The 24,877-nt window shown below is 51.5% G+C and overlaps 1 protein-coding gene across 1 annotated transcript in view; it reads left to right on the top strand.

Moving 5' to 3' along the window:
- TTLL11 (tubulin tyrosine ligase like 11) overlaps positions 1 to 21,174 on the top strand; it is a 229,112-nt gene extending 207,938 nt beyond the window's left edge. Inside the window, exon 9 of the mRNA XM_035015895.1 lies at positions 19,523 to 21,174. Within this exon, the coding sequence (XP_034871786.1) occupies positions 19,523 to 19,815 (293 nt within the window). The 3' untranslated portion in view covers positions 19,816 to 21,174. The remainder of the gene's footprint in view (positions 1 to 19,522) is intronic.
- Positions 21,175 to 24,877: the final 3,703 nt, after the last annotated feature.

Raw genomic sequence — 24,877 nt, forward strand, 5'->3', positions numbered from 1 at the left:
ACACTTAACTGACTGAGCTACCTGGGCACCCCTCCTTTATTATCCTTTTTTTTTTTTTTTAAGATTTTATTTATTTATTTGAGAGAGAGAGCACATGAGGGGGGGGAGGGTCAGTGGGAGAAGCAGACTCCCTGCTGAGCAGGGAGCCTGATATGGGACTCGATCCTGGGACTCCAGGATCATGACCTGAGCCGAAGGCAGTCACCCAACCAACTGAGCCACCCAGGCGCCCCTTCATTATCCTTTTAATGTCCATTGGATCAGTAGTGATTATCCCTCTTTCATTTCTGATATTAGTAATTGTTAATTACCAATTAGTAGTCTAGTAATCTATTCCTTTTTTTCTTGGTTAGCCTGGCTAGAGGTTTATCAATTTCATTGATCTTTTCACAGAACTAAATTTTGGTTTAATCGATTTTCTCTATTAATTTCCTGTTTTAATGTCATTGATTTGTGCTCTAATTTTTATTATTCCTTCTCGTCTGCTTACTCTGGGTTTAATTTGCTCTTCTTTTTCTGGTTTCCTAAGGTGGAAGCTTAGATGATTGATTCTAGATCTTTCATCTTCTCTAATATATGCATTCAACACTACAAATTTCAATCTAAACCCTGCTTTCACTGCATCCTACAGAATTCAGTAAGTTCTATTTTCATTTGCATTTAGTTCAAAATATTTTAAAATTTCTCTTGATACTTCCTTTTTGAACCATATGTTGTTTAGACATGTGCTATTTTATCTTCAAATATTTAGGGACTTTCCAGCTATCTTTCTGTTACTAATCTTCAGTTTAATGCCATTGTGGTCTGAGAGCATACTTTGCATGATTTCTATTCTTTTATATTTGTCAAGGTGTTTTATGGGCTGGTCTACTTTGGTGAATGTTCCATGTGAACTGAAAAGAATGTGTATTCTACTCTTGTAAAATGAAGTATTTTTTACATGTCAATTAGATCCAGTTGATTGATGGTGCTGTTCAATCCAACTATATCCTTACCAATTTTCTGCCTGCTGAATCTGTCAATTACTGAGAGAGGGGTGTTAAAATCTCCAACTTATTAGTAGATTTGTCTATTTTCTTTTGCAATTCTATCTGTTTTACCTCACATATTTTGACAGTCTGTTTTTAGCTATATACATTTTAAGGATCATTATGACTTCTTGGAGAATTGACCCCTTTATCATCATGTAATGCCCACCTTTATCCCTGATAATTTCCTTTGTTCTGCAACCTGCTATATCTGAAATTAATTTACCTACTCCAACTTTCTTTGGTTAGTGACATATCTTTTTCTATCCCTTCACTTTTTATCTATGTCTTTATGTTCAAAGGGGGTTTCTTGTAAACAACATAGAGTTGGGTTTTGTTTTTTATCTACTCTAACAATCTGTCTTTTAGTTGACATATTTAAACCATTCACATTTAAAACAATTATTGGTACAAATTCTTTACATGTTTGGTAGAATTCACCAGTGAAGCCATCTGGCCCTAGAGTTTTGTTTGTTGGGAGGATTTTGATGACTGATTCAATCTCCTTACTAGTACTTGGTCTGCTCAGAAATTCTCTTTCATCATGATTTAGTCCTGGTAGGTTGTATGTTTCAAGAAACATATCCATTTCTTCTCTGTCATCAAAGACACCATTCCTGGACATTGTCCTTTTCTTCATTCTCTCTCTTTGCAATTTAGTTTGTGACATTTTGATTGACATGTCTTCAGGCTCATTGATTCTTTCCTTGGCTATGTCTGGTCTACAGATGTGTCCATTGGGGGCATTCTTCATTTCTGTTATGGTGTTTTTTATTTCTAACATTTTTAAAATTCTTTCTTAGGGTTTCCATCTCTCTCCTTACATTACCCATCCATTCTAGAGTGTTGTCTACTTCCTCCATTAGAGCCCTTAACATTTTAACCATCATTATTTTTAATTCTCCATTGCATGATTCTAACATTGTGTCATAGCTGGGTCTACTTGTGATGCTTGCTTTGTCTCTACAGACACATTTTTTTTCTTGTCTTTTAGCAGGTCTCATAATTATTTGTTGAAAGCCAGACGTGGTAGATCAGGTAGTAGGAACTGAGGTAATCAGGCTTTCAGTGTGAAGCTTTATATTAACCCAACTAGGAGCTGGACTCTATTTAATGTTTGCTGTGGCTGTAGGTGCCAGAGGCTTCAGTTTCCTTTGTTTTATTTTCTCCCCTTTTGATCCTTGGGCTTTCCTAAAAGCTCCTTCTTGACCAGAGGAGCTGTCGATTGTTATCCACTGTTGTTACATTGGAGCCCTTTTGACGTGGTGGTAAGGTGCTGGGGAGAGACAGCATTTGCTAATCTTGTGATTAAATCTCACTTTCTTAGTGGGCTTGAGTCCCTGGACTATGACATTCAGAAGTGTTTCTTAGGCCTTTTTTTTCCCTACCCTTATGTGAGAGAGGAAGGCCAAATGGGCTAGAGTTGTCTAACTGCCCTTCCCTCAGGTCAGATAAGCCTCTGGTAAACTAGTCTCCTTTGAGGGAAGTCTTGTGTTATGGAGAACACTTAGAGTATGTTTCAAAAAGGTTACTTCCCCACACACACCCTGTGCCTGAAGCATGTGGGCTTTTTCTCCAATCACCACCTTGAGAACCCAGTGGGGCTCTGAGGGTAAAACCCACAGAAGTGTGGAGGACCCCTAAGACAGGGCCCCATACTCAGCCTCCAGCAATTCCTCAATCACCAATGAAGCATTCCTACCAGTTACTGGCTCCAGCAGCGACTGCTCCTAGTAAACTGACCTTGACTATTATTCTCTCTTTTCATGTGTCTGTCCAGTGTTCAGGATGGCACTTTGCCCTGTGACCTCAATTCTCTAATGGATGTAAGGAAAGTCATTGGTTTTCAGTTTGCTCATCTGTTTTCTTGTTGTGAGGATGGGAGTGATGACTTCCAAGCTCTTTATATGTCAGTGCTGAAGCTGGAAGTCCTTTATATGCATTTTACACTTTCACATCAATCTGGAGAGTTAATCTTTCTACTCCAGGTTACAGAGAAGAAACCTGAGGCTCAGAGAGGTTAAGTAATGTGCCCAGGGTCACCCAGCTAATGGGTGGCAGAGCCAAAATTCTTTGTCTTCTAATTCTAATGGTTTTTGAGAAACTACCAATCCCAAGCATTCTAGGAATGTTGGCTATATAGGCCTTTTCAGAGATTTTCCATGGTATTCTTGGTGAAATCTGGACGTGGTCATTTAACCTGAGAGTGAAATGAGTCTCATGATCCACCTGACCAGTCTCTGTCTCTAGCCAAGAAAATGGCCAAGTTAGCCAAGATAGAGCCTTATCCAGCCCAGAGTCCACCATCTCTCACATGGGGCCAACTTCAGTATTCACTGGTAGCATCCTCCAATGTGTGTTTATTGCCATAGAATCATAGTGTTTAAAACTAGAAACCCCCATTCCAATGCCTTTGCTTCACAGGTGAGACCCTGAATTCTAGGGACTCTGAGACCCTGGTAAGTTAATGGGAGAACCACCTGCCATCCATTGGTTTTCTACCTCACTACCTTGCTCTTTTTCCTAGATCTTTCTAGGAATTAATTTACACATTTATTTTTGAGATAGCCAATACACGGCACGTGATGAAACCTACACCCTACCCCATCCTTTGCCACATGGGGAGAGGAAAAGGCAGACATCATGCCCGTGGGCTGCCCTGCATCTCACTGGAGATTTGGGACTTCTGGTGGTCAGGTGTGTCAGCCTTCAGTAAGTCTACCCTGAGGTTTAGGTAGACCAGTGGTTCTCAATGGGGGGGTTGACTTTGTACCTCCCCCCATGCCCCTGAGGGCATTTGGTCATGTCTGGAGACATTTTTGGTTATCACAACTAGGGAAGGAGGGAAGTCGCTATTGGCATCTAGTGGGTAGAGGCCAAGGATTCTTCTTAACATTCTGCAATACATAGAACAGATTCCCTCACAACGAAGAATTTTTTAGCACCAAATCTGGAAAGTATCAAGGTCGAGAAAGCCCGAGATAGAGCATGCCCATTCAGAATCTCCACGGTTGCTCTCTGCTTACTTGAAATAGCCACATCTTCCCTTCAGCTTCCCTAAAAGACAGCTCCTGGGCCAGGGGGAGCAGTTCCTCGTGCTGCTCCCCCACCTCCCCCCACCCCAGCCAACGCAGGGTGGGAAAGGGTGTGCACCTGAACTGTTCTGCGAGACCTTACATGACTGAGGTGCCTTCTTCTTGGTAGCGTGTGGGTGTCTCTGCCCACACTTCCCCACTGATCACGTCTGTGAGGGGAGGAGGAAGCCTTATGTAAGCACAGCCTCAAACAACCTTCTGTCATTCTGGCACTCCAGGCCTTGGGAAGCCCCCTCGCTCCCGAAGTCTCAGGGGAATGTGGTTCTGTTCTGAACCTGCCCTTCGGGGTCTGCTGGCCACCCGAGGACAAAATCTGAGCCCTTCAGCCTTTGAGATGGGCCTGGCCAGCCTCCTCGCCATCCCCTGCAACCCCAGTCCCTCATCCCAGCTCCACTCCTCTCCCACAACACCCCAGGCAGCAACTGCATGGGCTACTCTGAGACAGACCAACATGCTTCCATTCGTGCCTCTGCTCCTGCTTGTCTCCCCGCCTGCAATACCCTTCCCATCCTTGACTGTCTGGATGATGCCTACATGTGAGACCCTCCTCTGCGGAGCCTCCAGGCGCCTCTCCCTGCCTCCCCGCCTGCCAGTCCTGCTCAGTCCTGTGCTCTGACCGTTCTTGGCACAGTCCTCCAGAAGGCCTCCCCTTGCTTGACGGTGTTTGCAGATGTCTGTATCCCTCTCCACCTGCCCCAGTGGATGCCGAACCCATGTCTGACTCACATCTAGGGCCCAGGGCTTAGCACAGTGAAAGCTAATTGAAAGGATGAGTATGTGAGTGAATAAATGAAAGAACGAATAGATGGATGGCATGTCATTGCTCCTTATTCTCAGAGCGGCCACTTCCTGGACCCTCATGATTCCCTGTCGCTCACCTGGTTACCTAGACACAGGACACGTGACCTCAGCTCTGCCTCTTCTGCCACTCACGCTGAATGATCTCGAACAAGTCACTTGCCGTCTACACTGGGTGCACCCACGGTAACCAGCTATAACGCTGTAGGTGTGATCCCAAGTATAGCAGGTAGTAGAACCCCAACCAAGTTCAGGACTCCCCCTATTCCTCCATTTGTGGTGGCCCCGACCGGCCCCCAGACAGCAATGCTCCTGAGCGTGAGTACAGTGAAGGAAACGTTTCGTGCACTAATAAAATTACCTTCTCTAAAGAAGGCAATTTGCATGTTAATGTTTTGGGTAATTCTGTGCAGCTCCAGTGCCCTCGGGGCTGTAATTTCTCTCTGACAAAGTGATAAAAATAAACTCCTGCATAAAAGAGCATTTCTCTTCTCTCTCGTTTGTGCCCTAAAGTGACATTCTTAATGTGAGTCAAGCTGAAACCCACTTCTCGATCTTGTTTTTGACACCGATCTGCCTCCCATCCCCTTTCCCAGTGACAGGCTGGCTCCTCAGAACTCCTCAGAGGGGTCTCTCCTTGAGGATCAGGCTCCATCCTCTTGGTGAGTGGGCACCTCCACTCCCAAGGCTGCAGACTCTGGTCTTCTGTAAATTCCCGAAGGTGCAGCCAGTTAACTGGAGGGCAAACGTGGGGCATAAGGGAAGGGGGCTGCCTTCAGTGGGTGAGTTAGGGTGGCCTGTCTCCCCCCAGATTGCCCAGTTTTTGGAAACAGCTACAATGCATGGAGAGTCTGAGACTGACCTCCTGGGCATCAGACGGTTCACCTGCCAGGCTTGGCCCCTCTGATCACCTAGAGACAAGAAACAAAGAAGCTCAGATGTTGAGGTGTCCTCATGTGCCCGGCACAGCCCCGGCCCCTTACATCTGTATTGGCTCATTGAAACCCCACAAGAGCTGGGCAGGGTAGGTAGAAGCTGAGGCTCCCAGAAGTGAAGGGAATGAGCCCGGGTCACCTGGCAGCACATAAAAGACAGACCCTGAATTTGAACATGGGCCTGTGTGGCTGCTGGTGGCATGCTGTTGGTGACCCAAGCAGTGGGCGAGCAGGAGAGAACCAACGTTCACCAAACACCTACTTTGTGCCATGCGTTATGTCTAGATATTTCATTCAGTTAGTCTACTAATGTTAGTGACCGCGTGTGCAGTGGCCCGTGGGACACCCGGGTCTCATGCCCCTGCCAGGCTGGTAGCAGAGGGAGACCGAGCTTAAACATAGAAACACAGAAATAAACCTGTATTTACGTGTGATGCACTCTATGAGATGAAATAACTAAGTTTCGAGGAGACCTAATTTATATTAAGGAGGTGGTTTGGGGAGATCCGTCCGTAAGAGCATTATACCTGAGGTCTAAGTGCTAAGGGGGGGGTGAAGACTGAGGGAAAGAATGTTCCAGCAGGGCGCCTGGGTGGCTCAGATGGTTAAGCGTCTGCCTACGGCTCAGGTCATGATCTCAGGGTCCTGGGATCGAGTCCCGCATCGGGCTCCCTGCTCCTTGGGAGCCTGCTTCTCCCTCTGCCTCTCTCTCTCTCTGTCTGTCATGAATAAATAAATAAAATCTTTAAAAAAAAAAAAAAAGAATGTTCCAGCAGAGGGAATGGGTAGTGACAAAAACCCTGAGGTGGGAGAGTGTGCAGCAGGTTCTAGGGAACGAAAGCCGGCAGTGGGGGGCAGGGGGCACAGAGGCAGAGAGAGGGTTCTGGCCCAAGGGGGTGGGGCAGCTGCAGAAGTGGGCGGGGCTGGATCTTGCAGGTTAAGGAAGCGGACTTTGCTCCAAGTGCTGTTGGGGAGGCGACTGCAGAACACGTGTTTCTGAAAGGCCATTCTGGAGGCTGTGTTGGAAGGGGCAGGCTGGAAACAGGCAGACCAGTGAGGAGGTCGCTGGGAGTCCAGGGGAGCCATGGCCTTGGTGGGGGTGGTTGGAGATGGGGGGCGCTGTGGGAGAGGAGTTTCAAAAATGGCTCTCCGACTTCTGGCTTGAGCAGTGAGGTGGGTGGAGATGGTATTTATTGAAATGGGTACAATTTAAGGTAAAACAGGATGGAGAGGGAAGGCCGGCAGATCCGTTTCTAATGGGCTCTTTGAGATGCTGATGAGATATCCTGCTGGCAGAAAAGCTGGAGCTGGAGATAGAAGCATTGATTCCTGGCAGATATTTAAAGCCTAGGGAATGAATGACGGCAAGAGAGAGCCCTGGGCCCAGGCAGAGAGCCCTGCAGGACCCCACACCCCGCGAACCAGAGAAGAGCCAGCAGAACACTGGAGCCCCTGAGCCGGGAGTTGCCAGGAAGATACAGAGCAAAGCCAGAAAGTGGGAGCATCAGAGAAGTAGGGAGAACGCACTTTAAGGAGGGAGGCTTCCCCGCTGACAGATGCCGCAGAGGGAGCTGGGAAGGGGAAGGGAAGGGGCCCAGTCTCTTGGCAGGAGCAGTTCCGGTAGAGGGGGAGCGGATGGAAGGCCACCCTGAGGGGCGGACGCAGCATTGCTGTGAGCAGTTCGGCTGATCTGGGAGCAGAGCTAGAAAGGTGAGAGGAAATGTTAAGGCAGCCTTTAAACAGTGCCAGAGCCCGGTGAGTTTGATGGCCGATGGGCACACTTCCTGAGAGGGGAACAGACTGCTGAGCTGGGGGCACCAGGCACGGACTCCAGACCACCCACCTCTCCTCCTGCAGGCGCTCTGCAGGCTTTCCTGCCTCTCCTGCAATTCTCTGCGGCTTCCTCTGCATTCTGACCCTACCCACTGCCCAGCACACACACACACACACACGCACGCACGCACACATGCACACGCATACACACACTTTCCCCTCCGCTCTGACAGACGAGGGCTTGCATACCTCCGTATCCACCTGCTGGGTGTCAGCCAGGGTCTGTGGACTTGAATCGCCCTCGCTGCCGGCAAACACACCCTCTAGAGCCAGACTGCCATGGGGGACGAAGAGTTAGATTTGCTCTCCGAAAGGGGAGACCGGTGGGGGCTTGGCACATTTCAGCTGGGAGGCAGAGAGCAGAGAGCACAGGGTGAGAAGGGTCTCCTGGGGAGGTGATGCGCACCCCACCTCCGGAGAAGACCAAGTGGGGGGCAGATGCCCACTGTCAGCCACGCCAGGGAGGGCAACCATGGCTTGGACTCTCACAGGGGAGCTCCAGGCAGACAGAAAGTACTAGCAATAGTTGGGCTTCTGCGTAACTTGCGCCCCGCCCCCACCCCGCCTCTCAGACTGAGGCTGATGTGGCCAGATTCACAGAGCCGGGGTCTGAGTCCCCATCACCTCCAGGCTGTGGGACTCTGCCTGAATGTCCTACCTCTGTGCACCCCAGCAGCGCACGGCGCCCAGCTAACAAACAGAACCCAAGACAAAAGCAGTTTTGCTCTGTCATTAAACACTGGTGAGCGGCCCAAGGGTTATAAATGCATCTACCACCCAGATTTTGTTTTGAGGATGAAATGAGAGGTGCCCCTAAAGAGCTCGCCGCAGCGCCTGGTACACACCAAGCACTACTCATACTACTTCTTCCTATTTTGGGTGTTACCGTCGTCCCGTAAGGGCCTGGATTGCGTGATCTCTGAAATCCTTCCCAAGCCAGAGGTTTTGACCACTTGCTGAGGAATGAGTTGGGCCTCAGAAGGTTCTGCTGGAGCCATTAATCCCACGAGAAATGTCTGGGATCGCTCGAAGGAGTTGCAGGAAGCAGTGACGGGTCTCGTAGCCCATCTGCCCTGCCAGTGACTCAGGAGCTTGTGCTGGTTGTGGTGGGGTCGGGGGACGCTGGCTGGGACTGGAACGGGACCCTGGGCCACTCTGCGCTGCCCAGCAGTGTGACCTGTACCTAACGAAATGATGAAGGAGCTGCTTTCGACTTTGATTATTGTTATTTGGGTGTCACGGGCTCTTGGTGATAACGATTTTCCTGCAGGGTCTATTTATGGTCCATTCCTGACACTGACTAATTTTTCCATCCAGACAAAGAGAAAGGTGATGGTGACTTGTTGCCACTGTAATGCGTAAATACAACGACCGGCATGTGCCATTCTGTGCTCAAGCTGTGTGTGGGGGCGGGGGGGAGGCTGTGGGAGTGAGGCGGCTCTCTCTTTCTTCCCTGAAAGGACGGGCCTTCTGGAGGTTTCCATCCGGTTTGGGGAGAGGCAGTGCAGAGCAGTGGTGGGAACCCCAACATGGCCACTGACCAACAGCGGGACCTTGGGCAGGTGGCGGGACGGCTCAGGGTTGCCGTGAGATTATAGGAGCGCGCGGGGAGAGCGCACAGTGTGAATCCCAGTGGGCAGGGTGCCCCTGATAAGTGACTCTTGTCACTACCAGTTTTTAAACATTCAGAAGCCACCATCCCTCCCAATGCTTCTGGAGTCCCAAGAAATCACCCAGTTTGCAGAAGGGGAAACTGAGGCCTAAAGAGGGGAGGTGACTGTTTCAAAGTCCCGCAGGGACAGAGACCATTTTGAGAACCCCGGTCTCCTGACCCCCCGCATGACTTTTCCTCCCTGTCATCCCGGCCAATCTGCCCATTTACTCCACGAACAACCGCTGAGCACCTGCTCTGGGGCCGCTAGAGATGGGGGTGAAGACACCCGGGCCCCCCGGCAGTCTAGTGTGGACACAAGCGGTCAGCTGTCTGCCATAAAAGAAGCAAATGAAACCAATGTCCTGACAGCGCGGCAGGACACGTGCTGAGGGCACAGAGATCCAGCGGGGAGGTCGCCCGAGGCTTCGGGACAGCTGTTACTAAGCGCCACGATGGGCTTTCCCTGGGCGGTGCCTTGTAAAAGCCACTTGGGAAAGGTGTGATGTCCCCACTTCACAGACGCAGAAACGGAGGTCTGCAGAGGTGAAGCCACTTGCTGAAGACGAGGCCCCGAGTACACAGGATAGCTGGACCCAGACCAGCACATCTGAGCCCCAGGCACTGTCCCATGAGCCTGATGCTGTCTTGTGGGAAATGTCCAGGTTCCAGCTCCCGAAGCGGAGTCCTTGGAGACCCCAGCCCTGGCCTGCAGAGACTGCACTCACGTCTGGGGGCATTGTGCGGGAGCAGACAGGGAGCCAGGCTGCAAGGTGCCCTAAGAGTGCAGGGAAGGTTCTGTTGATCCACCGCCTTGGAGTTGATGCAGGCTTCACAGACGGCCCTTGTGCGGAACATTCCACCGCCCAGAGAGGAATCACTAAGCTCATTCCAGTCTAGGTCATTCAGCTTTATTTCCTACCGACGATTCCAAACAGAAAGCCTGTATACTTACACATTTAGAATGTCACTATCATACAGAAACATCTATTCTAGGTGGGTCATAAGAAAGATTTAAAGGCAGGTGAGAGAGAAGGAACTGGCAAGTGGCTGGCCTCGCCCAATGCACCAGTACCTTGAAATGGAATTAGAGCAAGGAAGCTCCGGTATTTTTGAGAGGAAAACAATTATCTCCTATTCAGTCTGGGATAATATCCCTGGATGTCCACAACGATTTGGATTTAATTATATCATCTATGCAAATGTGTTCCAGAAACTGTAAAAGAATACATGAGTGTGAGATGTTAAGAAGAGCGTGATGCAGGACAAACAACAGGGGTCTGAGCATCAGGTAGGCATGGGTTTAACGCTGCCCTGTCCACCTTCACAAGCCACTTGGCCTCTCTGGGTCTGCGCTCCTCGTCCTTGTCATAGCATCCTCTTCTGAACATCACCTGGAGAACCAGACGAGCAAACGGAGATGCTTTTCAAATTTGCAAGGTGTTATTGCTGCTTCTGTCCTTGAGCTCCAGAATGGAGGATGGGATCATTGGAGAGCGGCCACTAGCCCTGTCATTAAGTCCTGTGCACGAGGACCCCTCCCAGGGGGTGGGGACCAGAGGACTTTTGAAGCCAGAAGGAGCCCGAGGGCCCACCCTCACCCGCTGGCTGACAGAATGAGGCTATGGTCTCTCAGGGGCCGCATCCCCGTGTGCAAGTGACAGTCTTGGGTGAGAGATGTGCATATGGCCACATCCAGAATGCTTCACAGGCTGCTTTCTCCAGCGACATCCACCAACCCAAATAAAACTGCAAAAAAATACTCAACAGCTTATCTTCAGGCATGGGAGGCAGGTGGGCGGAGCCCGTTTGCAGGGACCGGGGGACCCGCACCTCCTTGCTGACATCCGGCAGAGATGCATGGGGCCTGCTGCAAGGCGGGTGTTGTATCCGCCTTCATCTCTTTCTTCCCAACAACCCGAAGGACCATTCCGACGTGGCCATCTCTTTGAAGGCTCTCGAAGCAGCCACGGAGTCAAGAAGTTTCAAGAATGGTTCCTACGGTCTGCCACCCTCCAGCTGTGTGACTGGCAAGTCTTTTGAGCGTAAAATGGGATTGATGTGGACGCCTGCTGTCTAGGGCTTCTGTGGGATTCAATAATGCACTTGACGCCTTTTGTTCAGGGCCTGGCCCATCATGAGGGCTCCATAATTATTAACTAGTGTTGTTTATTTTCATTACATTTACGGCGACTGGCCTCTACAGCAGTGTTACCAAAGAGATGCCCCCAACTTTGAGAGAGAGCTGTAAGGGCTTTCTCCGGGAACTGGCAGAGGAGCAGGAAAGATGGGGAAGATTTCTTCTATTTCTCCTCAATGGCTCGGGTGATCCCAAAGGCTCGGGTGGTGGTAGGAGAGTGTCTCCATGGACTGGGTGAGCCACAGCAGAACCGAGAAGTTGGGATGCTACAGAATTGTTAAAACCCTAATCCCCGGTATGACTGTATTTGGAGATGGGCCTCTGAGGAAGTAGTTGAGTTTAAATGAGGTCATAAGGACGGGGCCCTGATCCAAACAGACTGGTGTCCTTATGAGAAGAGACAGCAGAGAGCTGGCTCGCTCGCTCTCTATGCCATCCGAGGACACGCAAGAAGGCAGCCGTCTGCACGCCGGGAAGAGAGCTCTCACTAGAACTCGAACCTGCTGGCAGCCTGATCTTGGACTTCCGGCCTCCAAACTGAGAAAATCAGTCTCTGGTTTAAGCCACCCAGCTATGGCGTATATGGTTTATGGTAGTCCAAGCAGACAAAGATGGTGAGGAGGGGTGGGCAGTGGGATTTCAGAGGAGGAAGTTTGTTCTGGGCGTTCCCCATGGTTCTTGATGGCCCACAGCAGGGCTAGCCCAGCACTCGGCTTCTCAGAGACCATGCTCTTCACTTCGTTACTCCACTGCCTCCTTGAGAGCCTTTAAGGGGATGGCCAAGACAGAGTCTTCATCCCAAAGTTTCCTGCTCACCCATGGCTGCAGAATCACCAATGCTGCAGTTACAAGTGCAATTGTAGGGGCCTCGTGGCCCACACACAGAATCTCCAGGAGTTGGGAACAGGAGCCTGCATTTCTGGCAAGGTCCCCAGGTTATTTTATGTACAAAACGTTTGAAAACCACAGGCCTCGAGGGGAAGTCCAGTCCTCCTCTGCTGTTAAAGGCCCTCCTTCCTAAGGGCTCCTGACTTCCCTCACATCCGCATGCGACCCACCAGCAGATCGCAGATCTGCTCTGTGCAGAATCTCATCATCCTTACCACCTCCGCCACTCCCACCCTGGTGTAAGCCGTCAGCAACCCTCGCTTGGACCAGTGCAGTAGCCCCTAAGGCATCTCCTTCTGTCTCTTCGCTTGTGCCCCTTCCTCCTGGTCTCAACACAGCAACCACACTGACCACGTGACTTCCCGTCTCTCCAGTGGCCTCCCATCTTCCTCAGCATGGACCCCAGAGTCTGACCATGGTCTACAGGGCCCTCTGTGGCCTGGCCTGTGAACCCTTCCGGTCTCATGTCCCTCAGTACAGCTAGAGAAGGGCAGGGCCTCGCAGAGGGCAACGGAGCTCTGCTCCACTTAGCGGTCAGCAATGATGCTGGGAGATATCCCGTTTCTCAGAAACCAAGAGAGGACGAAATGCAAAGCTGGAAAAATTTCATGGTTTTTCAGCTCCGTCATTCGATTTTAAAAATAACTCAATCAGATTGTCTTAAAATGCAGACATTTTTAGCCCAAAGTCAAGCTTCTCAAAGTTCGGGGGCAGGTCCTTTTGCAGATAGGCCACTTTTTCCAGATGGGTTTTCAGAGCGGAGCACGGACAGACTGAACTCGGCAGTGGGGAGGAAGATGAGGAGGAAGGGGTGAATTCTCAAAGTGGGGTCCCTGGACCAGCAGCCTCAACGTGGTCGAAGTGCAAATTTGCAAAACTGCAGAATTAGGAACTCCAAGGGTGGGGCTCGAAGCTGTGTTTTCACATGTCCTTCTAGAGCCTCTGGTCTGGACCATCTTGGGTTCATAATTCTGCACGTTGTCTAAGAGAAGAGTTTTCATAGGTGGTCTTTCCCTTTGCCGCTTGGCTTGCCCTGCTGTCCTCAGCTGGAAGATGGGAACAGTAACACCTGCCTCACAAGATTGCTGAAAAGTTCCCAGTCCATTCAAGTGGATCAAATGGATCTTTTTTAGCGCCTGCTGCGTGCCGGGCTGTACTGGGCACTGGGGATACAGAGAAGGCTGGGGCAACGTCCCTGCCTCCAGGAGTGCACAATCCCATTGGGGAAACAGCCTCGTCCCCATGGATTTGTCCCAATATATAGCCTGGAACAAAGGGAAGCCCCAAGAAAGGACAACTGACTCCACCTAGGGATGAGCCAAGGCGAACGTCACAGACCTCCAGAACTTGGAGGCTGGGTTGGGGGTATTTTTTTTTTTAATATTTTTTTCCTAATTATTTTCAACAATGAGCATGCATTACCTTATTTGGGAAAATACAGAAAAGTAGAAAGAAGAATATAAAAAGACCCTAGAAGTCTAGTACCACTCCCCTCCCCCCACACACACTGTAGTGTAAGTGAGTTGATGATGAATACCACTGTGTACATTTCATTTTCCCTTGGAAGGAATATTTAGAAATACTTGAATGGCTCTTAAAACTTTTGCCAAATTGCTTTTCTTTTTTTTTTCTTTTTTTTTTTTTAAGATTTTATTTATTTATTTGAGAGAAAGAGAATGAGAGAGAGCACATGAGGGGGGGAGGGTCAGAGGGAGAAGCAGACTCCCTGCCAAGCAGGGAGCCCGATGCGGGACTCGATCCAGGGACTCGATCCAGGGACTCGATCCAGGGACTCGATCCAGGGACTCCAGGATCATGACCTGAGCCGAAGGCAGTCGCTTAACCAACTGAGCCACCCAGGCGCCCTTGCCAAATTGCTTTTCAAACGTCCATAGCGATTTCACCCCAACTCCCTATTATCATTATTTTGCATTTCGGTTAATGGGTGAGCAATAGCGCCCTGTGGCGCTATTGGTGGGGACTGGATGTTTTCTCTCTTACTTGCTAATGTAAGTGAACTACCCATTCATGTGCTTGGTCCACTGGAAGACTCGATAAGGTTTAAGTATTCTCAACATGAAATTAATTACCAAAACCAGACTTAACATTAAAAAAACCCAGATTCCTAGGGTTTCATTGCAAAAGAAAAAATGAATCAGAAATAAAAACAGTGGCGTACCATGTGCTTATGATCGTCTTCTCAATAATAGTGAAGAAAATATAACCGGTCTCAGCGTCCAGTGGTGGGGGGTATGGCGAAATGGTATGCAAAGCAAGAGTTGATGGAATATTATGCAACTATTAAAATAATGTTATGAAGCTGCAAAGCAACATACAAAAATGTTTATGGTATCATTTTAAGCCATAATAAGTATAAAATTTTGTGCACGTGCATTACAATTAAGTGAAAGCACATCTTCTGTGGACAAAGAGAGAGGATAGAAGGTCAGTCTTCAAGGACACTTAGGTTCTAGCGGGGGGACATTCATGAGCTTTCCTATGCTTTCTGCTGGCATTTTCACTATATTTTATAATAAATAGTAAGAAGGAAGGAGAAAGACCCAGAGAGAACATGGGGACTGTCTGTGGAGGATCTGGAAAAGGCAGGACAGTCCTGCCCCCCTGGAAGGCAACTTGGATTATCTTGAGTGCATTTCCTCCTCCCGCTCTCCTCCTCCCACCCCCAGCCCCTCAGAGACTTAAACATTTTCCATTATCTCAAGCACAGTGAATACTGACCCGGGTCCGGCCACCACTTCCTGGGCCACTTGATGAAATGAGATGCAAGAACGATGTCTTGTCAAACTCAAACATACAGCCCCTCAACATGGCCGTGGTGGGAGCCGGCGACCCACATACTCGTGGTGTATAGTGTGGGGCGTCCCTCTTCCCAACCCTCACAGGCCTTCAGACTCTCAGACACGCTCAGTAGGGTTGAGCAGACAATGCGGGGCTCTCAGCCCTTTTCCCCAGTCCCTGGCCTGAGAAGTATCTGGTTTTCTTTCTTATTTTGGTGGTGGTGGTGGTGGTGGTGCTGTTTGAGGTCAGGAGACCTGAGTTCTAGTCCCGCTCCTGCCAGTCACTGGCTCTGTGACTTGGGCCTCATCTACTGCTCCCCTCTCCTGTAAAATGAAGATGCTAGACCAGGCTTTTGGAACAGCGGGAGGGCTGGTGCTTGGCTGGGTGTGAAGAGCCAAGAGTCCCTTAGGTGAGTCGCTTCTGGTGAGGAAGGTCTGTGAGGGCAGGGCTCTGAGCTACCACCCCCCCTCACAAGATTTCATTTGAGGAATAAAACAAGCAAACCCCACAACGTTTCTATCACTCTAACAAAATAAGACCCCCGCCCTCCCCCCCATGACTGGAGAACGTGCTCAGGCTGTACTGGGCGTGGAATTGCACACTGGCTCTCGGCTCCTTTTGCCTAGGCACCTGCAGTCGCTCCCGGCTCTCACGTCCCCTGGCCTTCCAGCCCTTTCCAGTCTCGTCCAGCTGCGCCCTTCTCCACCTGTCCTGCTACAGGCATCCTGGGTTATTCCTGGGCCACATGCCCCACCTCCTGCTCCCTCCTCCCTGTTCCCGGCCCAGCCCACTGCTCCCAGCTCATCTCTGCCCATCAAAGCCCTACCCGCTTTGCCCATTCCTTATTGCAGGAATCAGATGCAGAATCAGCAGTACATGAGGCCTGGGTTCAAATCTTAGCCCTGCCACTTACCAGCATGTGACCGGAGGGCAACTTATTTTGTCTCAGGGCCTCTGTTTTCTCATCTGCACGATGAGATTCGTAGTGGGGATCCGAGTGCCTGGCACAGCATGCCTGGCTCCTGCAAGGGTCAATATTGCCCTTCCCTTCCGCTTCTCTTTCCCCTGCGTGCATATAACCTTTATTAAAGTAGAACATGTATGCAGGAAGTTTGCACAGCCTTTTCTTCAAAGTAATGCATGCACCTAACTTCAAATTCAAATAGTAGCAGAGGGTTCACGATTACAAGTGGCTGCCCCTGCATCACCACCTCTTTCCGTCCTCCAGAATTTCCCACTGCATATTTTAAAACTGGGTACATGAGCTATTGATTCCATAATGGGAAGCCTGTATCTCTCCGTCCCCTTCACCCATTTCGCCCCCCACCCCCAGGCCCCGGCAATCATCCGTTCGTTCTCTGTATTTATAGGTCTGATTCTGCTTTTTGTTTGCTCATTCGTTTGTTTGGTTGGTTTTGTTTGGTTTGGTTTTTTTAGATTCCACATAAAAAATAAAATAAGGTATGTGTTTACTATAGAAAATCAGGAAATGTAGACAAGCAAAACGAAAACCAAGTATAACACCTGAAATCTCATTTCTCATTTTAGAACGTTTCTTCCAGATGGCTTAGCCATAATACTTTTTCCCCAATGAAGTTCCTTGTATTTTTTTTTTCTGTGCCTTACAGAAAATCACAGCCTTATTAGTTTAATTAAGGGAAGGAAGTGAATATTTGTTGAGTAAAAGGTGCTCAGTGCTTGCTACCCCAGCGTGGGCATCACCCAGGAAGCTTTTTAGGAATGCAGAGTCTCAGGCGCCACCCCAGAATCGGCATTTTGACAAGATCATGCACGTTAAGGCTGAGAAGGGCCTTCGACCGGAGCTGCTCAGAGCTGCAGTGCAATCCGGGAACTGTTCCTTCTAGTCCTGGGCAAGAGGCTTGAGCCAGAATGTAAACGCCTGCTACTTCCTTTGTAGAGAAAGACTTGCTACAAAATACTGCAGCTGAACGAAACAATGCAACTGATGAGGAGGGTGATTTCTATTCTGGCCCAGGCTCCTTATCTTGTCAGACACCAGGGACACCCAGTTCCTGGACTTGGCACCCACCTGCCGACCACACTTGGAGTAGCGCTGTTAAGATCACACACTTGTGAAGTTGGGGGCTGGGACTGCACTGGGTTTCTCTGGCTTTGGATCCTGGCCTCTTCCACCCTGCTGGGATCTGCCTCCCCCACTGGCAGTGACAAATGCACGTGCCTGCACAAATGCACATGCATGCATGCGCATGCGTCCATGCACACACTCTAGGAGAGCCCCGGCCCATCGTCGGTGATTAGGAAACATCCATCTCTCTCTCTCTCTCTCTCGTTTTTAAAGATTTATTTATTTGAGAGAGAGGGAGCGTGCATGCACATACACGTGCTCATGTGGGGGGGAGGGGCACGGGGGGAGGGACAGGAGGGAGAGACCCTCGAGCAGACTCCCTGCTGAGTGCAGAGCCCAATGCAGGGCTCAATCTCATCACCCTGAGATCACGACCCAAGCCGAAATTGAGAGTCAGACGCCCCACCAACTGAGCCACCCAGGCTCCCCAGAAATATGCGGCTCTTGACGCAGAAAGAGCCCCCCCTTGGCCCTGTGTCTCTTTCTACACCAGGCCTCTGTTTACGTTAGAAGGGTTTTACACCAGGGTTACTGTTCCCTTTATCAGCTCCCCCATCAGGGCCAAACAGAGCAGGGGACTTGCAGAGCATCTGGAGTCAAGAAAAGCTGAGCAAAAAAAGCTTTGATGGACTTGGAAGGAGACAAAGAAACAACTTCTTTGCTCAGCACCAGTTCCTAACAGGAAAAGAGCTCTCAGATCCCAGGGTCCATATAGAATCCAGGATTTACAAACTCCAGGCCAGGCTTCTCCCCAAGAACAGCAGTAGGGGAATAATGCTCCTGAGCTGGGAGGCAAGGCCACTGGGAAGGTATGGATCAGCAGGGGTGAAGTTGGCCTCCTTTAAAATACTGAGTGTCACCTTCCCTGAGGAGCTCCGGAATCCCATGACTTTGAATCACGGGGTTCGTTTTTACTTTGACACTGGGGAGACTCACAACTTTTCACACAGCACAAATTATTTAAAATAATTGAGAGTCCAGGCGCGCCTGGCTGGCTCCGTTGGTGAAGTATCTGCCTTCAGCTCAGGTCCTGATCTCCTCGGGGTCCTAGGATCGAGTCCACATCGGGCTCCCTGCTCAGCGGGGAGTCTGCTTCTCCTTCTCCCTCTGTTCCTCCCTGCCCTTTGCGCTCTCTATCTCAAATAAATAAAAAATCTTTAAAAAAAAAAAAAAGAATTGAGAGTCAAAGTTTGAATTTGCAGGCCACTATTCTTCTGGCTGTGTGACCTTAGGGAAGTTACTCAGCATCTCTGAATGTTGGTTTCCTCATTTGTAAAGTGGGATGTAATAACACTGAGGATTAGTGGCAAGGTCTGTAAAGTACCTAGCGCGAACTCATCTGTTGATCCATTCACTCCCTCATGTATTCAGCATTCTATCTTGAGCACAGGGTGTCTGGCCCTGGGGGAAGAGTGGCGAGCTGGAGCTCACAGCCCAGCAGGGAAGATAGAGATTGTTGAAGAACCAACCGCACAAACACCGAAGAAGCCGCAGTCAGTGCTACGAAGGAAAATGCAGGAAGCCCGGGCCAGGGGCCACGTCTAATGTGGGGATCAGGGAAGGTTTTACTGAGCAGGAGATTTTGAGCTGGGATCCCAGGGACGAGTAGGAACTTATTAGGCAAAGTAAGGGAAAACGTTTCAGGGACATAATGGGGACTACTATTACCTTCTAGAATATCATTTCAGGTAGAGAGAAGGGGTCAGATTTATTTTACTCTTTGAAGTAAAATCTACATAGAGCAAAATGCACAAATCTCAAGGTACAATTTGCTAAGTTTTGACAAATGCACACACCCATGTAACCAACACGTCTATCAAGATCTAAAACCTTCAGATTTCTCTCAGTAGCTTTTTCCGGTGTTACAAAAGTTAGGGGCTGGGTTTTAATGCAAACATTTGAGGGTGGTGCAGAGGAATAAGGCTTCGGGCTGGGTTGAAATCCCAGCTCCGCCACTCTCCACCCACGGGACTTGGCCCGGCTAGCTCCCCTTCTCTGAGACTCAGTTTCCTCATCTGTCAAACCGTGTGAATTAAGCCTGCCTCATAGCATTGATTAGGGGATTGAATCTGCAAATGGTTGTGAATGCCCAGCTGGTGCCTGCTCAGGGTAGGCACTCTGGGCGTTCAACCCAGAAGCTGAAGTTTCCAGAACAGAAGCAGTGGGTGAGGAAGCAGCCTGGCGGCTGGAGTCGGGCTGTCCCAGGGCAGCGTGCTCACCCCCCTAACGCTGCTCTCTTCGTCCACAGGCATGTGCTTGCAGGCCTTCGTGGAGGCTTTCTTCTACCTGGCTCAGAGGAAGTTCAAGATGCTGCCTCTCCACGAGCAGGTGGCCTCACTGATCGACCTGTGTGAGTACCACCTGTCCCTCCTGGACGAAAAGCGCCTGGTGTGCGGCCAGAGCAGCACGTCGGGGGGCCGGCCCCCAGACAGCGGCACCCCCCAGGAGGCCGCCCCCTCGGCTCAGCTGGCAGAGGGCAACCCCCCGTCCTGCACAAACAGCTCCCACAAGTTCTCCCATTCCAGACACGCGCTGTCCTGAGGGCCACTCGATGCTGCCGGTGAAGAGCGAGCCCTTCAGGGCCGAAGAGACCCCCTCTGGGCTTCCCGCCTGCGGAGAGGGGGCAGGCTGCGGAGAGGTCCTGCTGGAGAGCCCCCTACTTGTCTCCACGTCCTGCTCGGCTGTGCTTCGAAAGGCTGATGATTCCCCGCCCGCCTTCCTCTTGGTGGTCCAACTATTCATGAGTCATCGGTGGACATACGACATCCAAAACGTGACAGATGGCATCTTCTATTCTGGGCTCACAGGAAGCAACAACCAGGGTAAAACTGTTGTACTGGGGGCATGGGGCGCCCGCGGTGCCCGGCCTGAGATGTGGCGAGGAAAGAACTCGAGGAAGCCGCGTCCCGGGTCTGCCGGGGCCTCCGAGAGAACACTGTTCAGTCCCAGGGACATCATGTTTACTTCCTACCAGCGAGCTGTGAAAATCAAGCGGCCCTAGCAAGTGGGCAGACGCGACTCTCCCGTGCCAATCGTGTGCTACATGGGTGCAGTTAACAGATTGGCCTCATTTATTTCCTTAGCTTGCCTGTTGCTGCAGTGATTGCTTTGTTATTAATTAAGAAATAATTAACCAAGAAGTAACTAAGGAAGGATCCGAGAGTCTTAGAGTGGACAGGAGCCTCAGAGGTCATTTTGTTTGATTTTGTTTGACCTTGACCCCAGGCCGGTGTCCCACCGTCACGTGGCTTCTGGTTGCCCACCCTCCCTCCCCTCCACAGATAGGGCGCCACTTCGTGGCCAGCAGGGGGGGTGGCAGGCACTGCCAGGGGCCCCTGGGTGGGCGGAGGGGCTTCAGCGGAGAGGACAGAAGACCCTGGGGAGGGCCATTGTGAGCAGGAGCATGAGGTCTGAAGCTCAAGTAGCAGGCGTGGCGTGAGGGAAAGGAGGGCCCACGCTCTCCCTTCCACAAGACCCTTTCCTTGTCTCCATCTGTGTCCCCAGGCCAAGCTCTTCTCAGAGAGGGAGACTCAGAGGCCACCAAAGGCGGCATTTTGGAAAACCAAGCCCTGCAGAGCTCACTCTGGGCTGTTTGGCGACAAGAGCCACCTGTAATGACTTTGTTTTGCCAAACAGCAGGACAGGCGGCCAAAGACAGGAGGGGCAGGAGGAGGCTGCACAGGGACAATCGTCAGCTTGATTCCCCAGTCCCCCCGGGTCGTTTCCTAATGCTGTTCCCATTTTCAGATGGGAAAAGAAACGTCCGGGGGTCGGGGGGTGACCTGGTAGCATCAGACTTGGTCCAGTTCTGTTGGTCGACCCCAGAGCCCCATTTCCTTTTTTTTTTTTTAAAGATTTTATTTATTTATTTGAGACAGAGAGAATGAGAGAGAGAGAGCACAAGAGGGGGAAGGGTTAGAGGGAGAAGCAGGCTCCCCTCCGAGCAGGGAGCCCGTTGTGGGACTCGTTCCCGGGACTCCAGGATCATGACCTCAGCCGAAGGCAGTCGCTTAACCGACTGAGCCACCCAGGCGCCCCTGAGCCCCATTTCCTTTATGTGCCCCGGTGAGTGTGACTCTAGCTCCAACCGCCCCCGCCCCGGGGTCCCCCAGGGCCCTGCCCCTCTCCTGCAGTCTGGTGGCCTGGGCCAGGACAATCAGTGTTCCTAAGCGGTCTGCTGCGAGAGAAACCATCTCGGACGACCCCAGGCCCATTCCTCAGTCCCTGTTGTTGCTGGAGCAAATGGGCTTCACGATGAAAGACCCAAGTAAACGTGTCTCTCACACTTGTTAGCAACTGGGAGCTGCACAGAGTCTTTTTAACAAAGCTCTGATTTTGTTTTCAGAAAGCGTTCGCTTGCCAACATGGAGTGCAGTTTTCAGCTCCAAAATCGACAAAGCACATTGGATTTTGGGGGGGGGGGTGTCAATAAGTTGAATTCGAGCCACGTGGTTTGGGGTGATTTGAAAATGCCAGTTCTCACGGTGAGGAATGTCCTGTCCCCCCACCTTTGCATGTCATCTGAGGGCAGGTGGCTCTGCCCAGCCCTCCAGGTCACTGTCTCGAAGGAACCCCTGCTCTGTGCCAGGGCCCGAATGAGCCCTGCACCCCATGGTGAGTGTTGGAAATGAGGCCAGTAAGTGACAGACGGGCCCTTTTTTCTCAATGCTGCTGAGCAGGAAGAATTAGCGGCTGCTTCCTTATCAGGGTGAGTGATAGACTTCCCCCACCTCCTTGGGGCCCAGGGGAAGCCCCCCTTGGGTAGCTGGCCGCTCGTGCTGCAGGGTGCAGCTGAAGTGAGAGTAAAGACAGTCGTTCCCTTTCTCCTAGAAGAGAGGAACCGGGAGCCAGGGAGCTGGGGTCCAGAGATGCCCCGCGAGAAGCTGAGCCCCCTGTGCTTTGCCCTGTGTCACCCCATTTCTGGGATACGGCCCTCAGGATCTACCCCTGGCCTCTTCTCCCCTCGTCCCCCTTCCTCCCCCTCCTGCCGATACACACACACACACACACACACACAGTCCAGCCAAAGTCCCTGAAGGGCCGGCACTCCAGAGTGGGTTGAGTTCAGTGAATGGAGAAGATCAGGTTCCGCCTGTCTCAGCTTGGGGACACCACGGGGCCATGCCTGCCTTGCTGCTGCAGGGGCCCCGGTCAGCCTCCTCCCTCTCCCATGCTAGCCGTCCTGCTCCCCTCCCTCCAGGCTCCTAGGAGATGTGCTTCTCTGCTGTCCCAGCAGGAGCGCCGTCCGCACAGCCTGGCCAGTCCGGAGCCGCTGGAGGGGCTTACAAAGGCACGTTGGATCCCGTGCAGCTGTTCCAAGCATCGCCTGACGGGCCCCTCCCCATGTGCGGAGGCAGAGCGTCCTGGAGACAGAAGCCTCCATCCCCAAACAAGTGCCCTCTTGTTTCTCCCGTGGGTCCCTGTCCACTCTCCCTAGCTCGGACTTCATCACCTCCTGCCACTCCTCCCCCTCAACTCGTCCTCCATCCTCCATCCCCAGTGGCCCAGAAAGAATTCAGAGAATCACAGAGCTGCCCACACGATCCCCTAATTCAATCAGCCGTCAGCTCTGTCCAGATAAAGCCCACGCCCCTTAACCCAACGTTCAAGGCCGCTCATAATCCAGCTCCTTCTTCCTTTCCATCCTGGCCCACACACGTCAGGGGGGCAGCCTCGGCCCCTGTCCCCTGCCACCCCGCTCCCAGGGCACTCGCTGTCTGTTGCTGCCCCTCAGGAAGAGAGTGTGCTGGTCTCCTGCCACCGTGGCGGGTCCCAGGATGAGGACCTGCTCCGGGCTCTCCCACCTTCGTGCATACTGTTCCCTATGCCTGGAGGGCCTCCCTCCGTCCAATGGACACTCATCTTCAAGGTCCAGCTCAAATGTCCCACTGCAATCCCCCCAGCAGGATGAACTGTTCCCTCCATCTACTCGGGAGAATCTGGAAAGTTCTGTCATCATGCTTGCCCTGTGGCATCACAGTGCTCCCTCCCACCAAGCTGCGAGTTCTTCCAGGTCAGGCAGGTGCTGGATTCACGCCAGCCCCTCGAGCGTGGAGTAGGGGGTCCAGCAGGTGCTGGTTGAAGTAAATGTTCAGCGAGTCCCAGGGGAGGAGTGGTGTTACAGTGCTTCCCCCCACCCCGAGCCTGTGCGTACCCTTAAGATTCATGGACTTTTAAACCCTGCCAAGGGATTCACTGAACCCCTCCGTGCCCCCAGCTGGCTTGTTGGCTCCCCGGGGCACCGCAGCTGCCCCATGACCCCAAGCAGACAATGGATCCTTTGACCCTGGGCCGTCTTTCCTTTGTCCTTTGTCCCTTTGTCCTGGGCTCAGGTCTGGGCTATGCCGCCCCGTCGGCATCCCCTCTTGTTCAGCCTCAGAGACTAAGGCCTGCCGGGCTGGATGATGCTCGCCATGGCTCCTGTCTGAGGTGTGGAGCCTTCTCTTCAGCTCTGTAGCCGCCCGTGTCCGCGTGGGGTGGGTGAGCTCAGAGTAGGCAATCCCCACGTGAATGTAGATGCTTGTGGGGGCGAGTGCTAGGACTGGTTTAGGGTGGAGCCCAGACATTTGGAATGGTGTTCCTGCCTTTCTAGAACCAACTCCCTTCCCCATGTGACTTTAACAACACCTGTTCAGCACTTCACAGTTTACCAAGTATGGGTACGTCCACCTGCCCCCTGATACATCCACCTGCCCTCTGGGGATGGGGGTTCTCACAGACAGGGGGCGGAGGCCCAAGCTCGTGGCTGGAGAGAGGCAGAGCCGGACCCACAGTGAAGCCCCAGCTCCTCTCTTGGCACCGGGACCACTCTGCACAGAGGCTCAACACCCCCAAAACCCAGAGCCCCTTTCAGAGACGCGGGAGGCTGGGGGTGGCCCAGCTTGCGCCCGGGCTTCTGGGGGCTAACAGGGGCCTGCCCACCTGCGCCTCTCGTGCCCACCTGCTCCCCACCCCGCAGGGCTCCAGGGGCCAAGCGGCAGGTCCCTCAGCCACACAAGGCGGTGGCTCACTCACTTGGTCCCTGGGAGCTAAGACAAGGAACAGCAAGCACAAAGCCACACAAAAGTGTGGCTCAAATACCGTGCCATCTTCAGACCGCTTCCGGTTTCCAAGAAGTGTGAAGCGATGAAGGAAAAGCTTTCCTTCTTGAATGTTGTAATCCATCAAGACGAATGAAGCCCAAACAGTCAGCTCCTCTCCCTCTCCACCTGCCCTTCATCCTCACATGACACTCGCAGGCTGACAAATGGCCCCGGCTGTTGCTCTAGCACCTGGAGTTGGCCTTGTGGTTGGCAGAGTATTACGCCACAATGGCTTCCTTCTTCTTCTTCTTCTTTTTTTTTTTTTCACTTCTTGATCAATGTCCTAAATTCCTTGGCCCTATAATTGAAAATGGGCTTGAAATGGCCGGCATTTGAGTACCTTCCCTTGCAGCTCAGAAATGATGAAACCTCTTGCCGGCAGAAGCTGGTGTTCCCAGCGGCTGAGGGAGCTGTTCTCTCTCCGCGAGGTCAATTAACCTAAAACCCACTTCGCCTTGACTTTTTTTTGCCAGTCTCCTACTTGGTGTGATGAACGGGAGAGGGATTTTCCCAGATGGCAT

This window comes from Mirounga leonina, unplaced genomic scaffold, assembly GCF_011800145.1.
Source record: "Mirounga leonina isolate KUSES-001 unplaced genomic scaffold, KU_Mleo_1.0 Mir_170, whole genome shotgun sequence".
In the NCBI taxonomy this organism is placed as follows: domain Eukaryota; kingdom Metazoa; phylum Chordata; class Mammalia; order Carnivora; family Phocidae; genus Mirounga; species Mirounga leonina.